Source organism: Drosophila biarmipes, unplaced genomic scaffold, assembly GCF_025231255.1.
Source record: "Drosophila biarmipes strain raj3 unplaced genomic scaffold, RU_DBia_V1.1 ptg000017l, whole genome shotgun sequence".
In the NCBI taxonomy this organism is placed as follows: domain Eukaryota; kingdom Metazoa; phylum Arthropoda; class Insecta; order Diptera; family Drosophilidae; genus Drosophila; species Drosophila biarmipes.
In genome coordinates this window covers 1,375,673-1,392,773 of record NW_026114535.1, presented here as the reverse complement: position 1 = coordinate 1,392,773, position 17,101 = coordinate 1,375,673, and the positions used below count along the sequence as shown (strand labels likewise).

The 17,101-nt window shown below is 38.2% G+C and overlaps 1 protein-coding gene, 1 long non-coding RNA gene and 1 pseudogene across 52 annotated transcripts in view; 2 read left to right on the top strand and 1 right to left on the bottom strand.

Moving 5' to 3' along the window:
- LOC127012048 (uncharacterized) overlaps window positions 1–2,193 on the bottom strand; it is a 40,867-nt gene extending 38,674 nt beyond the window's left edge. For all 4 annotated transcript variants that reach the window (XR_007765501.1, XR_007765502.1, XR_007765503.1 and 1 more), the window contains exon 1: window positions 1,359–2,193. This is a non-coding gene — a long non-coding RNA (uncharacterized LOC127012048). The remainder of the gene's footprint in view (window positions 1–1,358) is intronic.
- LOC108021871 (protein argonaute-3) overlaps window positions 1–15,661 on the top strand; it is a 448,633-nt gene extending 432,972 nt beyond the window's left edge. For 47 of the 48 annotated variants that reach the window (XM_050890176.1, XM_050890192.1, XM_050890190.1 and 44 more), the window contains 2 exons: window positions 4,657–4,796; window positions 15,512–15,661. In XM_050890176.1, coding sequence (XP_050746133.1) covers window positions 4,657–4,764 — 108 coding nt within the window. In that variant the 3' untranslated portion in view covers window positions 4,765–4,796; window positions 15,512–15,661. The remainder of the gene's footprint in view (window positions 1–4,656; window positions 4,797–15,511) is intronic. The other variant, XM_050890210.1, reaches the window with a different exon arrangement.
- LOC127012035 (protein male-specific lethal-1-like) lies at window positions 6,851–13,865 on the top strand (annotated as a pseudogene).
- Window positions 15,662–17,101: the final 1,440 nt, after the last annotated feature.

The window sequence follows — 17,101 nt, the reverse complement described above, 5'->3', positions numbered from 1 at the left end:
AAAGAACTACCTCTATTAGAGATAATTCACCGTAGTCTACTATAAAATTCAAAATATTTACTTAGTATCGCATTACATCACGTGTACTTATAGAATTTGCAGGGATTAACTTTACAAACTATGTAAATGAGTCAATTACTACTAATAAATATTTCTTTTTGAATTTATACAAGGCAAGGGCCCTAAATGATCTATGTAAATCGTATCAAATAGAATCGGCGCTTTTTAAAAACTATGTATAATTCTATTGTTGACTGACTTTGGGAATGTAAAATGTTTTTTTTAACAATTTCATATATTTTCATTCTCATTAAGTTAAACCAATACATACACTTTATATTATTGTAGCACTAATCTGCAGCTAACTGACCTAGTTTTTGATGGGACAACTTAATTAAATCATGTCAAATACTTGATACAAAGTCCTATTCTGGTTCGTATCTTCGTGTTACACAACACCATCTAACCAAACAAAACCTTTTACTGGTCCTTCTGTTAACTCATCAAGTATTTTACTTATAACTTCATCGCGTTCATCCTTTTGTAATAGAAAGTCTATATCATTTGGCATAGCTCCCACCGTGCCATTAGATGGCACAACCTATTCCACATTTTTTTTATAAATTTCCAAATTCCACAAGCCTTGAACTTTCTTAAGCCATTAACTCTGCTTCTTCTGACAATTCTACCAATTCTGACGACTCAGAATTCTACTAATTCTGCTTTTTCTAACGACTCTGAGAACTCTGATGATTCTTCTAATTCTAAAGACTCTGACGAATCTTCTAATTCTGCCGATTTTTTAACTACACGCGGTTCTTCCATTACCCTTTTTACCTCATGGCTTAAAATTCCGTTTGCCTACTTAAAGCATCAACCTGCGGCATTCTTTCGCCAGGACGGTCTACTAGACAATTCTATAATTTCAGTTATCAGATTCTAACGACCAAAGAGCAATTCGGGCATTTTAAAGGGAATGTGTTCTAAATATAGTCTAAAACGACGAAGAGCATTATTAATAACATGTGTCTCGAGTTCGAAACTATGGTACCTTGATTCGGCTGCTGAATAGTGAAAGACTGGATGCGTTTTTGCATCGTTTTGTTTCTGCATTAAAACTGATCCAAAACCTCAAGAACTGGCGTCAGTATGTAATTCCGTTTGACGATTAGGGAAAGAACTGGCAGAGTTGATAAACGATTTTTTAAGTCCTTAAAAACTTTCATTTTTTCTTCATCCGTCGGGAACGGTCCTGCTTTCTTTAATAGTTCAAAAAAATAGTCGGGCTATACTTGCATAAGACGGAACAAATCTACGAAAATATGAGAACATACTACTAAATACTACTAAATGGTTACCAATTATATCAGCAACAGCTTGTTGATCTGCCACAGTCGCCACTGTCTGCTGCAGTCTTCCCGTCACACGCTTCGGGCAGTTACGGAATCGATGATCCACGCTTTCAACTGTAAAGCAACTATTGAGTGGACGTATGGGCTTGTTGCAATTCATTATCATAAGCCCGGCGACAATTGTGGCAAATACTACGACCAGAGTAAGAATTTGGCAGTGATAAATAGATCTATTAAACGGCGAATCAATTGATCAAGACTTTCGCTAAAATAAAGTGACGTAGTAAAGCCACTTGTGTCGTTTAATCCGCGAAGAATATGCTTAATTAAATCACAACCTTCCAAGTCAGCTTGACTATTGCATGTCAATATATACGATATTCGAAGGCAGTCCGATAAGTACTTAGCCTCACCGCCCGATAGCGTCACTATCGTAGACGGCTACTGTCGAAATTTCAGCCGAATTGGACTGTTTTGTTTTGACTGCGTGTGAAATCGCAGGTTTCGCGGGTTTTAGAAAAATTGAGAAAAAGCAATATCGGTCTGTGATTTGATTCTTGTTTTTGGAAGGGAAATCGCACCCCGAAATAAAAAAAAAACGATTGGATGCTGTGTACGGTGACTCTACTCCTTTGATGGCGACCGTCAAAAATTGGTTTAATGAGTTTCAACGTGGTCGCACGTCGGTTTTTGATGCGCCACCCGGAAATCGGCTACCACAGAGGATAATGTGATAAAAATCCATGATTTTTTCTTGGCAGACTGCTGATTTTAGATACTCAATATAGCTGAGATAGTAGGCATGTCAAAAGGCTGCGTGGGGCATATCCTGCATTAAATTTTTGGCATGAGAGTGCTGTCGGCGCGATGGGTGCCACGTTTGCTCACTTTGGACAACAAACGCAACCGTGAGACCATTTGTTTAAGCGCAATCCGATGGAGTTTCTAGGTCGTTTCGCGACCGTCGACGAAACATGGATCCACTGGTACACACCAGAGACCAAGGAACAGTCGAAGCAGTGGACTTCACCCGGCGAACCTGCTCCGAAGAATGCGAAGACTGTCCTATCGGTCGGAGCAACAATCTTTAAAACGTTACAAACGTTGATTATTTCTTATAACTGCAAGGGTATACCAACTTCTGCTTGCCGAAGCTAACTTCCTTTCTTGTTAAATAGTCAGTTTGCTCAGTAAACTTCTGCCATTTTTTCGTAGCCCATCTGGTGGAGAATTTAACTAAGTGGACGTTCTTTCCGTGGTTCTCTTTGCTGGTGGTAGTGCCATGTTTAGGAAGTTCGAATTTAAAAACGGATATGTTTGACAAAAAAAAGCTAGCTGCTACAGCACGAACTCCTTTAACAGTCAGACTTCAGCGGTGGTGTGATCGTGCAGTGTGATTGGTGAGAAAAGTTGACCTGGTACATCTCTAGCTCTTGGCTTTGTAGTGTCACTCGACACACGGAGAGTTTGGCCCTTTGAGTGGTCTTTAGTGATTTGATTTTTTTTTTTGGGACACGCCCACTTTTGCTAATGTTATCTAAGGGTGTTTTTATGTCTTTTTAAATAAAGATTTAGAGCCCTTTTTTTAGTGCTTAGCGTCTTCTCTTCAATGATTTACATTCGTTGAGTGTCGACAATCGAGGACACAATGTAATCGAAAGTACACACTAAAATACAATCCATAACATAACAGTATGTTCACACTTAATACTATTTAATACTATAGTACTGACGTGTTAATCGATCTAGATGAAGATTATAAATGTACAATGTACAGTCCTGTACCTCGCAACTTTTAAAATCCCTTTATAAGGTAACTGAAACTTATTTATATGTTTATACTAATCAGCTTGATTAATTGGATTAGATAATTTTCCTAACATCGCACTGTGGTTAATATCGGTTTGAAATTTTTCTCAAAAATCTAAAAAAAAAATATTTTAAGCATATAGTAAAAAAATTGGCTTCATCGGAACACCTATTAACATTCATAGAACATCCTGATACTAAAGCTTGCAAGATCGTCGCGCATCGGGTTATCACATCTACATCAATGCCTGTAATCTTAGATGCCAAACTTGGATTACCAAAAAATTTCCTGGCACTATTTCCATCTTTTGAAGTTCCTTTTCCTCCGTCTCATGGCTTATCAACAATTATTCCCATTTATACTCGAAATTTCGCTTTGATTCATTGTTTTCTTTGCAGTACGTTAAGCTTTTATTTTGCGGATCGTGCTTGCCACATTTTTGTTTCTAACTTGTATGAAATGTGCAAAAAATACTCTAAAGAACGTATGGAGGAATGAAGTGGAGATAGGCCGAATTCGGAAAACTTTTTCTTAACTTTTTTTGTAAGATATATTTTTAAATTATTGATTTCGGTGGGCTTTGCATATAAAATTTTTCATGGACGACGTGTGGCTTAACGCGTTGCAAACTTTACCATCTACCATAGTAAGTTGCAGACTATGTTTTATGAATTTCTTATTGGAAATTTAAAATTCGGTAGGCATTAGGTTCTCTATTTTATTTTTAATACACGATTCTTCTTCAATGGATAGTGTGGCGGTCTCGTTCTTAAATTGAATTCGTACTGGCTTACAATAGATGTAGATGATGGCCTAGAATTTTTTCATATTATTTTGGAGTTACTTTCACCAATAAGCTGAAGTGGGATGTACGATTTTGCAAAAATAAATCTATCATTGTTATTACAATTTGAAAACTTTTGATTGTACTCACTGTGCCCAGTACTGTCATTAAACGCCCATTTTCCAATTAATATTAAAGCGTTCTCCGTGGCATCAAGACAATTTTCAATCACAGTATTTTGAGCTGTAAAATACCAATAGCTGTATTGTTTAGTAGGCGAAGTGAATTCTTAAATTTAAGAATTTTTTCATAGCTTGGAAATACGCATGAAGAAATTTCACTATTTATGAATTCACGAATAAGCAAGTATTGGTGTCTCGTTATTCCAGTGTCCATTAGAAGCGATAAAACCTTTTCAATATCAGCTTCGGATGACTTCAAGATCGGTGGGAAATCGACTGAGCGCACGTCCACTTTCAGCACTTGAAACTTTGTTTCAGAGGCTCAATTGCAATGCTTTCAATAGCGTTCAGCCAATTGATATTGAACAATTGAACTTTTGATTCGATTATTTGTGTTCTTTGCCCAATAAGCAATACATTTTTTTGTATATATAAGTAATACAATTGTCAAGATAATCTATATCAACTGCGTAGCCTTTGTTTTCAATACTTTCTAAACTAAACCAATCACATCACGAGTTTTTTCAGCATTTGCCCCCATTTGAGTGCACCAAAGAACAAAAATGTACATCCGTGAAAATTCACAACACGGATGACGAACATAAAAGAAACATCACAAAAACAAACGATGAATAGTAGTCTGCGTCGAAAAGTTGACCTTAAAAACGGTAAGAGAGCTTGAGATTATAAATAATTATATACAAATCAGTAAATATCAACAGCTACACTTAACATTTTTATTACCTTAAAACATTGACAAGTACCTCCTGGGAGATCAGGGGGCACAATACTCTTAAAATTAGTATTAATCAAAAATAGGGTCAAATGAGGGCCACATGTCGCCATTTTTATGTGACCAATATTACGTTCCGCCAAAAATTCTCTTAACTCTAATGAAGTAAAAGAACTACCTCTATTAGAGATAATTCACCGTAGTCTACTATAAAATTCAAAATATTTACTTAGTATCGCATTACATCACGTGTACTTATAGAATTTGCAGGGATTAACTTTACAAACTATGTAAATGAGTCAATTACTACTAATAAATATTTCTTTTTGAATTTATACAAGGCAAGGGCCCTAAATGATCTATGTAAATCGTATCAAATAGAATCGGCGCTTTTTAAAAACTATGTATAATTCTATTGTTGACTGACTTTGGGAATGTAAAATGTTTTTTTTAACAATTTCATATATTTTCATTCTCATTAAGTTAAACCAATACATACACTTTATATTATTGTAGCACTAATCTGCAGCTAACTGACCTAGTTTTTGATGGGACAACTTAATTAAATCATGTCAAATACTTGATACAAAGTCCTATTCTGGTTCGTATCTTCGTGTTACACAACACCATCTAACCAAACAAAACCTTTTACTGGTCCTTCTGTTAACTCATCAAGTATTTTACTTATAACTTCATCGCGTTCATCCTTTTGTAATAGAAAGTCTATATCATTTGGCATAGCTCCCACCGTGCCATTAGATGGCACAACCTATTCCACATTTTTTTTATAAATTTCCAAATTCCACAAGCCTTGAACTTTCTTAAGCCATTAACTCTGCTTCTTCTGACAATTCTACCAATTCTGACGACTCAGAATTCTACTAATTCTGCTTTTTCTAACGACTCTGAGAACTCTGATGATTCTTCTAATTCTAAAGACTCTGACGAATCTTCTAATTCTGCCGATTTTTTAACTACACGCGGTTCTTTCATTACCCTTTTTACCTCATGGCTTAAAATTCCGTTTGCCTACTTAAAGCATCAACCTGCGGCATTCTTTCGCCAGGACGGTCTACTAGACAATTCTATAATTTCAGTTATCAGATTCTAACGACCAAAGAGCAATTCGGGCATTTTAAAGGGAATGTGTTCTAAATATAGTCTAAAACGACGAAGAGCATTATTAATAACATGTGTCTCGAGTTCGAAACTATGGTACCTTGATTCGGCTGCTGAATAGTGAAAGACTGGATGCGTTTTTGCATCGTTTTGTTTCTGCATTAAAACTGATCCAAAACCTCAAGAACTGGCGTCAGTATGTAATTCCGTTTGACGATTAGGGAAAGAACTGGCAGAGTTGATAAACGATTTTTTAAGTCCTTAAAAACTTTCAATTTTTCTTCATCCGTTGGGAACGGTCCTCCTTTCTTTAATAGTTCAAAAAAATAGTCGGGCTATACTTGCATAGGACGGAACAAAGAAAAATGTATTATCGTGTAGTGCATTCTCGTAGACGGCTACTATCGAACTTTTTTCCCACATGGACTGTTTTGTTTGACTGCGTGTGAAATCGCAGGTTCCGCGGGTTTTAGAAAAATTGAGAAAAATCAATATCGGTCTGTGATTCGATTCTTGTTTTTGGAAGGGGAATCGCTCCCCGAAATAAAAGAGCGATTGGATGCTGTGTACGGTGACTCTACTCCTTCGATGGCAACCGTCAAAAATTGGTTTAATGAGTTTCAACGTGGTCGCACGTCGGTTTTTGATGAGCTACGCCCAGGTACCCGGAAAACGGCTACCACGGAGGATAATGTGATAAAAATCGACGATTTCGTATTGGCAGACTGCTGATTTTGCTGATATACACAAGATAGCTGATATAGTAGGCATGTCAAATAGCTGCGGTCGGCATATCCTGCATTTTGGCATGAGAATGCTTTCTCCGGACAACAAACGCAGCCGTAAGACCACTTCAGATTAGTGTTTGACATGGATCGACTGGTACACACCAGAGACCAAGGAACAGTCGAAACAGGGGACTTCTCCCGGCGAATCTGGTCCGAAGAATGTGAAGACTTTCCGGCCGGAAAGGTGATGGCCACCGTTATTTGGGATTCACAAGGTGTGTTCGAGATCGACTACCTGTCAGTACTTCTAGGTAAAAACGGTCATAGGGCCGTACTATGCCGAATTAATGGGCGGATTCGCCGCCAACTTGCAGAAAAAACCCATTTGGAGAAGAAAAAAGTGCTCTTCCATCATGACATTGCACCGGCTCACACTTTCTCACTCGCTAGGCCCAAATTGGTCGAATTGGGCTACGAACTTCTACCCCATCCACCATATTCTCCAGATTTGGCTCGTGTGACTTCTTTTTGTTTCCAAACTCGAAAAAGTCACTTGTCCAGTAAGACCAGGGAATTTCCGCCGAATGAGGAGTTTTCCTGCCGCCACAGAGGTATATTTTGCAGACCTCGAGAAAACCTATTTTTCTGACGGGTTAAAGAAGTTAGAGCATCGCTGGGTCAAGTGCACCGAGCTAAAAGGAGATTATGTTAAGAAATAAATCGCCACTTTTCCACAAATTTTTGTTTTTTTTTTTTGGAGGCTAAGTACTTATCGGACTACTCTCGTAAATCACAATTTTCATCACTTTTTTTTTGTTTTTCAAAAACAACCATCATCAGAGTTCGCGAGGCATGCCAGAAGTACCTTAATATTTGTAATTTGACATCGGCTATATTCTCAACGCACGCTCACCCAGTTTAATCTGGGTCGCGTGCTGTACAGGAGATTCTTCACGGGCTATCTGGTCTTGTAAGACGGTGTCGCCTCGCGCAGCTAGGTCTTGAAACACGATTTTGCTTGCCTGGCGCTGCAAAACTATGTCTGATCTTGTAACAGGATTTCGTTCACAGCCTCATGATTGTTGCTCAACAAGATGTTTTTTCGCAACGCAAAAATGGTGTATGAAAGCCTTGTCGTCGAAATGCACTTCGTTGGCTATCATTAGCTGTAATAATTCTTCCACCGATTGCTTCAATATTTCAGAATACAACATGAAGACTAGATTCGAAAGCTAAGGGCAATCACCCCACGCCTGTATGTTCAGTATGTTCAGACTTTATACCATTAAGTATATATTCACAAATGTTTACAACTAGTAAAAAATTACAATTTTGTATCGCATTGCCAATCTAAAAGAAACGCTGCTAACTAAATAATTGCTATTTTTCAGAGAGTAGCAGCCTTCATCAGGCAGATAAACCTTGAGCTTTATTGCAAGTTTGTTTTGTCTAAATTATAATAGGCCCTAGAGGCTACACATAACGTACCAGCGTGTTCCCTGTCCTAGTACTTACTCCTGACTTTGTCCTTAAAATCCACCCGGCTCTAATTTAATAATTAATGAGCATTTAAGAGTAATAAAATCTTTACTATACCTTTATGCGCCCATAATTTTGTGGATGGCCTTTTAGAAATATCGTTACACCAAGAAAGCTTTATACAAACTTCCTTAAATAGAGACATAGTTCTTGTGTTTGCTTTAGACCCGTATAAAGTGACGGTTTGTAGAATTGGCGCTCTTTTTGTACCTGAAGACCGATAACACCCAATAATGGAATTGATTTTAACATATAGTGTTAAAAAATTTCTTTTAAAGAATGTGTTCACACCGACAAAACAAAATCTTTATTTGTACGGCTTTGGCTTTTTTTTGGCTCTTTTCGAAAAAGTTGCACTTAGTCCATAAAAAAGGTTGAAGATATCTTTACTACTCCTAGGTAGTCATTTGGGGCTTTCGCTATTTATTTTACTTATTAACGATCTTCTCTCTAACATAACACATTCTCGTGTACTAAAGTATGTTTTTGGTTAGTTTTTTACGGTAGATGTTATTTTACTTATTGAAGTTGTATACTTTTTCGGTGCTTTAGCCTCGAGTACATGAGATTTTTAAGAAAATACTTTTTTAATGTTTAAGTCCTCCAAAACGCCAATAATATAAAGCGGTCGGGCAAATGTTTGTTTTTTATGAATTTTCGATATTTCGATCACAATTGTAACGACCTTGGTTGGAAAGGGTTAGAGACAGAAATTTGTATGTTACTTGTCGGTGTCTCTGCCGGAAATGAGGTCAACTCGCAAGGAATGGGACCGATGACCCGGGAATTCGGTGATCCTTTCCAGGTCGGTAGAACAGATAGTAAACGTGATTCTACGAGGGTTTTGTGGTTGACTTCTGGAGGAACTCGCAATCGTGACGAAGTAGACCGTTAGTCCACTCCATTGAATTCGGTGATAATTTTGAAGGTGATAGAACCGATTCCGAACCTAATCTTACGAAGTCGATTCCATACCTCGCCGTTTAAAAACCTCCACAATATTGTCACTCCTTAAGAAAGCCGAGTGGTTTAATCAGGCCAAAATTTAATATTCTTCATGGAAGAAAAATGTTGAAAAAGTGTTAAATCGGCTCCCCAAAATATTACGGAATTACCGGACAAGCTGACGCCGTACTAGAATCATATAATACCTCCTTAGATTGGATAGCTATTTCAAAATGGCTAACAGCGCATATTGTCGACAGACCGTGGAATTTCAGCGTTCTGCTCTTAGTTAAGGTAGCGATAGTATAGTCGATTATTATCAGGCAGTGTACCAACAGCTATCACTAATTCTAAATTAAATTGGCCTTTCAGGAAACTTTACAGCCTCTGACAGCCATGTACAGAGAAAAAGCCTTGGACAGCTTTGTCAGAGGCTCTAATGGAAACTTAGTATTATAATTGACTTTCAAAGAGCCGCATGACTTAGGACACGCATTTCATCTGTGGAGTCCACTAGAAAATCAAAACACTAGGAATAGTCAGACACCGAAATCCTTATATCTAGGGAACAACAGCCTTATAGGTCACAAAACTCGTGGCAGAAAACAAAAGTAACACAGTTAATACGCAAACCGGATAAATAATACATACAAATAATATAAGGGCATAATTTATCAGATTATTTTTACCAACATGCTTAGGGATAGCCACAGTCTTTGACTATTCCAACTCACAAATAATCTCATTTGAAACCGGATTAGCGGCTAGGCAAAACGGAACATTTAAAATCATAAACGTCTTTAACTTACTAAGCTATGAAGAAACTCTTTCCTACGAATTAAAACAGATTCATACTGAGTTACCCATACTCCAAACTTAAAAAAGACAAAAAAGGGCAATTGAAGCCATAGATACTGCTAAAGTTAAATTAGCCAAAATGGCAACGATATAATTTTAATACCCGTTACTAATAGAGTAAAAGGATATACTAGATTCGTCGGAAAGTATGAAAGGTAGACGGAAGCGTTTGCGACCCCATAAAGTATATACGAAGGTCGTCTGATAAGTACTTAGCCTAAAAACAATCTCCATTTAGTTCGATACACTTGACCCAGCGATGCACCAACTTCTTTAACCCGTTTAAATAAGTTTTCTCGAGGTCTGCAAAATAGGCCTCTGTGGCGGCGACCAGTGAGTGACTTTTTCAAGTTGGAAACGAAAAGAAGTCATACGGGTCCAAATCTGGAGAATATAGTGGATGGGGTAGCAGTTCGTAGCCTAATTCGACTGATTTGGCCTTGACGAGGGCGGAAGTGTAAGGCGGTGCGTTTTCATGATGGAAGTGCACTTTTTTCTTCTATAAATGGGGCCGTATTCTCTTCAATTCGGCGGCGAATCGGACCAATAATTCGGCATAGTACATAGTACAGCTCAGTGACCGTTTTGCCCTTCTCCAGGCTCTCGATGTAGATCACACATTGTGAATCCTAGAAAAACGGTGGCCATAACCTTTCCTGCTCTTCGGAGCAGGTTCGCCGTGTGAAGCCTGTTTTTTGGGGTCTGGTGTGTACCAGTGGATCCATGTTTCATCGACGTAGAAACTCCTTCGGATTGCGCTTAAACAGCGTCAAACACTTAAGTGTTCTCACGGTTGCGAGTGAGCACACGCGGCACCTACCGCTCCGAAAGCGCGGGATGCAGGATATGACCCACGCAGTCTTTTAACATGCCTACTGTCTCAGCTATCGCGCGTATTTTCGATCGGCGGTCTGTCAATACAATATCCTGGATTTTTGTCACGTTATCCTCTGTGATAGCCAATTTCGGGTCACCTAAGCGTGGCTCATAAAAAACCGTCGTGTGACCACGTTGAAACTCGTTAAACCAATTTTTGAGGGTCGCCATCGAAGGAGTAGAGTCACCGTACATAGCATCTAGCGCTCTTTGATTTCAGTGCGCGATTTCCCTTCCAAAAACGAGTACTTATCGGACTGACCTCGTGTATTCTTGATCAGGATCACTAGCCGAGTCGATCTAGCCATGTCCGTATGAACGCTAAGATCTCGGAAACTATAAGAGCTAGAAGAGTCAGACCTGGCATACGGATCCCTGGGCTTCCTGCGCAGCGCAAGTTTGTTGCGCCACGCCCACTCAAGCGCCCACAATCCGCGAAAATCTGTAGCGCCTTCAGTTTTTATGATAGAAATAAAATTTTAACTGAAATGTGTTTGTCTCATCAATACCTATTGATGGTGCTCACTGTAGCGCCCAAACAGTTTAAACGCTTAAATCTGTCTGCCGCCCACATAACATCTACTGACATAGCCGGTAGGTGGGGGAATAAAATATCGTTTTGTTGCTTATATATGGACCTTTTGGTCCCTTAAGCTGAGAAACAGGTATTTGATAGTCGAGGCACTCAACTATAGCGTTTTTCTTTGTTCTTATTAGCCTTCCAACCATTAAAACTGATAATCGTAGAACTTTAGAAAGCTGTAAAAGCAATGAAAAAACCCATGAAATCAATGATATAAAATATGAAAATTCGCAAGAACCTTAGAGACACTTATTATTTGCAATTGAAATTCAGAAAATTTGATAGATTTAAGCAATGGTACTTGTATAAAAACCCTCCTGAATTTTCGAGAAACGGAATGTAAGATGTTCAACAATCAAAACATACCGCATTATAAGGAAAAAATGCCAGGCACCATACTGCTGAACAACTTTAATAACTTAATAACTTTTAATAACTTTAACTTTTATAACTTTAACGCTCTTTCATAAAGCAATACCGTAACTCAACAGTAACTACTGGCGAAACTACCTACACGTCAAGGGAAATTAAAATGGTCCAACCAGAACATTCATTATTCCAATTATTAGGAAAAATTACGAAGTCGGGGGAAGTCCTTTAACTACAAATGGACAAGGAACTCAACATTAACAACACAAAAGCGCTGGAAAAACTAAGAAGCAAAATAACTATAGAATTTTCCATTAGTTAGGTATCCGCCATCATCCTACTTCTACTAATAATAGGATCGATCACGGTACTTCTACGATGACGAAAGTCACCGCAAAGCACACCAGCTTCCGTGCCGCACTTACTTGTACTGCTACTTTGTTGTGACTGAGGACAGCCGCGTTTAGGGAATGGAGAGCTAACACCCAAAATAATATTAAGACCTCGACATAAGTAAGAGTAAGCATTGATTGCAGCCGGAATTTCCCAAGGCTGAGATTAAACCGGATGATCCACCCAAGGAGCATAAGTGACAGGATCGTCAAGAGGATGTTCGCGTGGAAAAACTGGAGGAGGTACGCGTGGAGAAGCAGGAAGAGATACTCGAGGAGCAGAAAGAAGTCCTCAAAGTACAACCAGAAGATGCACCTAAGCAGCGGTAGCACCTAAGGTAGCTGCTGTCCCAAGTGCATCAGTTTGGGAAACGAAGTTGCCCAAGGCCAACACCGCTGACATGAAAGCTACTCCTGCTCAAAAAATTGTAGCCAACCATCAGTCCACCAAGACACAAACCGAACCCGTGAAAAGCAGCGGTTGAAAGTTAAAATCAGGCAGTATGAGATGTTGTCTGGCATTAGGACCACCTTATCCGCCCACTACGATTCACGAAAAAACATGAACAGTGATCAGGACTCGGAGCCCGAGGCAAATATCACGAAACGAGCGTTGGTCAATGATAAAAGGATCACGTCGAAAAGGACTCGGGGCCAAGATCAGTATTTTGACGATGTAGAAACCGTTAAACGCAAACAGCAGGAGCATTTGAAAAATGTGCTGCTTAGCCAGAGTCAACTTCCACAGGTTGCTCTAAAAAAGACCTATCAAGGAGAGAACCGTCACAAACCTTATCTATCCACCACCTGTATCCTCCACCACAATAACACCAGCACCTACGCCGTCAACGACACCTACGACGGGCTCTACGCCACAGCCAGCGCTCACATCCTCGATAGAAGTGTCAGCAGCAGCGCATCGACAACCAGAAAAACGCTAAACAATTTTTCACCCCACACGTATAGCAAGGCAACCGCGAGATCGGGAAAACCCAAATCCGTATTCCGCACCGCCGCCTTTCCGTACACCACAAGAACTTGGGAGGATCAGGAGTTTCACTGTGACAACGAGTTTTTCCTGGAAGAGGCCGACGAGCTCCTGGCGGATAATCCTAGTCTGGAGATACCTTAGTGGAAGGGTGTTGGGACAAGCCCAGTTCAGATGAAAGTGAATTAGAACAACTGAACGACGCTGCTTTTGGGCGGCGGCACCAAAAGAATGTGAAGGATGAGATCGATCGCAAGTGCCGGGATGCACGTTAATGAAAGAGCAAATTCGGCTCGAGGGGCTAAGGATGCGTCGTAACCAAGATGAGGTGTTGGTTGCGCTGGATCCGCTGCCCACTTCCACCTTCTACCCGCTGCCTGAGGACATCGAGGCCATTCAATTCGTCACCGAGGTGACAGTCCAAGCGTTCGGAGAAAATATAGTCAACATGGAGGCGAGAGATGACTTCGGCGTCGCCTGGGTGGATGCTGTCGAAGCGACAACCTCCATAGCCAGGTCCAAGGCACTGGCTGAGCCGGTGGCAACGTTGGCCAGCAAAAAGCTGCCCACCACAGCCGCCGAGGCGAGGCATAGGAAGCTGAGCTAATGAGTGGCGGTTGGGCTGAGGACGTTGCGTTTACCATGCTGATGATTTTCTAATTTTTAAATATTTCTTAAGCGTAAAGTGAAAGCACCAGAGCTAACAGTAACGAATCCCAGAGATCGTCAAGATGTCAAGTAATCCAGATCAGACGATGTTATATATATGGTTTCACAGATCTGCCCGTGTTTATTTGTATAGTGAAGTAAGCGGAGAGATGAATTGGAACTTAAAAATTTTTTTTTTGTAGATTTACCACTTTGTAAATCTTTTAGTGATTATTCAAATATGATTCTATTGGATATTAAATGGAATTTTAATATTGTCTCTGGCCTGGTCTGGAAATTATTAATTTTAGTTACCATCTTGCAATCCGTAGAAACTCTAAAGAGTTTTGCTTTAGCTTGTTTTAAATTTACATGTTTAGTCTCACAAAACATTTAATCTAATTCAGTCGCTTAGTTAGGTCGGATAATACATCTTAGCTTTATCCCCTTTAAGATCGCCCGTACTGAAGTGATAACGAAACCGAAAGGATATAATGTTTTGGCGGAACAAAAAGAAATTTGTAGACTTCTGTATTTATATATTTTTTTTCCTAGCTTGTATACAATTTTTTTTCTTTATTTATACTATGTTATGTCTTGATGATTCTCTAATGCAGACAATGAGTGTGTTGCGAAGAGTTACCCAGGTACTCGTATATCTCTTATAATATTCTTTTTGAGGGTTTGATTGTATGTAAAAATTGTGTGTGAGTTGTTGTCTGCTTAGAGTTATCAAATTTTAAATTTAACGCATTGTTTTATATTATTAACTTCTTTTAACTTGTTTTATGTTTTACCAAAAAACAACCGTCGAGAAACACAAACGATAACAATAAGATAAATGCACTGGCCACTGATAATTAAATTTGGTCAAGAGCCACATCGTCGAGGAGCAGCAGCCAGTGATAAAGTGAAGTTTAATTTTTTTTATATTAAAAAAATTATCATTCCTTTAACTTATACATAGTGTCACATGTCGTGCACGTAGCTCATAAAATCGTATACTTATGTTTTAATACAACTTAAAAGCAACTTAAAAGCAATTTTGCAGGATAAAGAATTCAACACAAAGAAGCGAAAATTTGGAAGTTCCAAATCTTTTTTTAGATAACGCTATATTTTCTTAGTTGAATTTTGTATTTCCTTGTCACAATGTGTTAAATTGTAATGTTTATGTTATAGGTGTTATCGTTCAGTCTTTATGTCTTCTCTCATGACGATTTTCAAAAATTCAATAAGGCAGTAAACAACCAATTAATTAAATGAATAATAACTAATCATACAAAAACACACAATTGGTACCAGAGCAATTTAGATTTAGGATTTAAAGAGGTCCAGATCAACCGAGAACTATCATCCTCCTTCTTGCACCATTCTTACAATATAATTTTGTAAGCTAGTGTTATCGAAATGACCTAAATCAACTGTAAAAAATTATATTATAATTATTATTATTTTTATTAGTATATATATAAATTATATATAATTTGGCTTGCCAACGATACATTACCTTTATAACGAATATATACTTTGGCTTGCCGGAGATTTAAGATTTTAATCTTAAATTTATATAGTCAAAAATAAAACTTAAATTTTTGTTTGCAGTACGCTCACAAACTGGCTTATTTGATTGGACAGAGTATACAGCGAGATGTGGCCGATTCCCTTTCAGACAAACTTTTCTATCTCTAAACACCCGAAAAATTGTTGTATCTTTTATATTACATTGAATAAAACGCATAAAATAGTATTAAATTTTTATTTATGAAACTAAGTAAGTATATATACCAGTTACTATTATTTTTGTTTAAACAAACTTTTTGAATCAAAAAATTTTAATTTTCAAGGCGAGTTGAAATATGTATGAAGTTGATTTTCACACAAATTAGGAATTTTCAATAAGTTCTGAATGGTTAAGAAAAGTAGTGCATCATTAAAACGGAATTCAAATTACCATTCCATTAATGCCAAAAGTTAAACGAAGCAAGTTCAAGTTACGAGTATATTTCACTCTTCTTTATGTCAATATACTTATGTCCACGATTGTAGTTAGGGTGAAAGCATACATAAATAAATAATAATAAAATAATTTACCCGACGCTACCCAGCCATAGACGTGACGTAGCTGTCCTTCGATATATAGTCAACCGATTTTGATAAAATTTAATTCCAAATTCAGAAATAATTTTAAAATGTTACTTCCAAGCTTAGAAGGTTATATGTTAAAAAACACCGAAGATATAATTTGTTTATATTATTTTACCACTAATTTTCCGATCGTTATGGCAGCTATATGATATAGTCGTCCCATTTGAATAAAATTGAATTCAAAATGCAGAACTATTTAAAAATGTTATTTTCAAGCTTAGAAGGTTATATGTTAAAAAACACTGAAGATATAATTTTATTAAAAATTTTTCCCCGATAGTTTTTATGGGAGCTGTAAGATATAGTTGTCCGATCCGGCTGGTTCCGACTTATATACTACCTGCAATAGTAAGAAGACTTTTGGGAAAGTTTCAGCCCGATAGCTTTAAAACTTAGAGACTAGTTTGCGTAGAAACGGAAAGGCAGTCAGACAGACGAACAGACGGACATGGCTAGATCGACTCGTCTACTTTATGGGTTCGGAAACGTCTCCTTCACTGCGTTGCAAACTTCTGACTGAAATCATTATACCCTCTCAAGGGTATAAAGACGATTAAAGCAACCACAACCGATGGTCAAGATAATTTCAAATGCGATTGAACCAAAGCTTACATGGCGACCGTGACAAGTGTGACGAGAAGCAGCGAAAAGGCAGCTGGACTCACAAACATTTTACATCTAAAGAGTTTGGCAACAATACAAAGCGACAAAGCGACAGTCTGAGTGAGTAGAGTGTGAGTGATGGCATGTTGAGGTCAGAAAAATAAAATTAATAAAAGAATAGCGCACATCAAGTGGCTCCTATTTGCACAGTCAACATCGCCCGCATGGACGACGGCTCAAAAACTTTATAATGAGCTTGAATTTTTAAAAGAAACCTCCAAAAATATAGTACCACAAGTCACAACTCACTCAGCAAATAAAATGAAAGTTATACTCGTATAACAAAAACTCGTAACAAAAACAAATACTCCCAAGCCACTGCCCAAGACCGGAAACTGCCCGACCGACTGCCCCGGACCTCTCTACTCTGCAACATGTAATTAC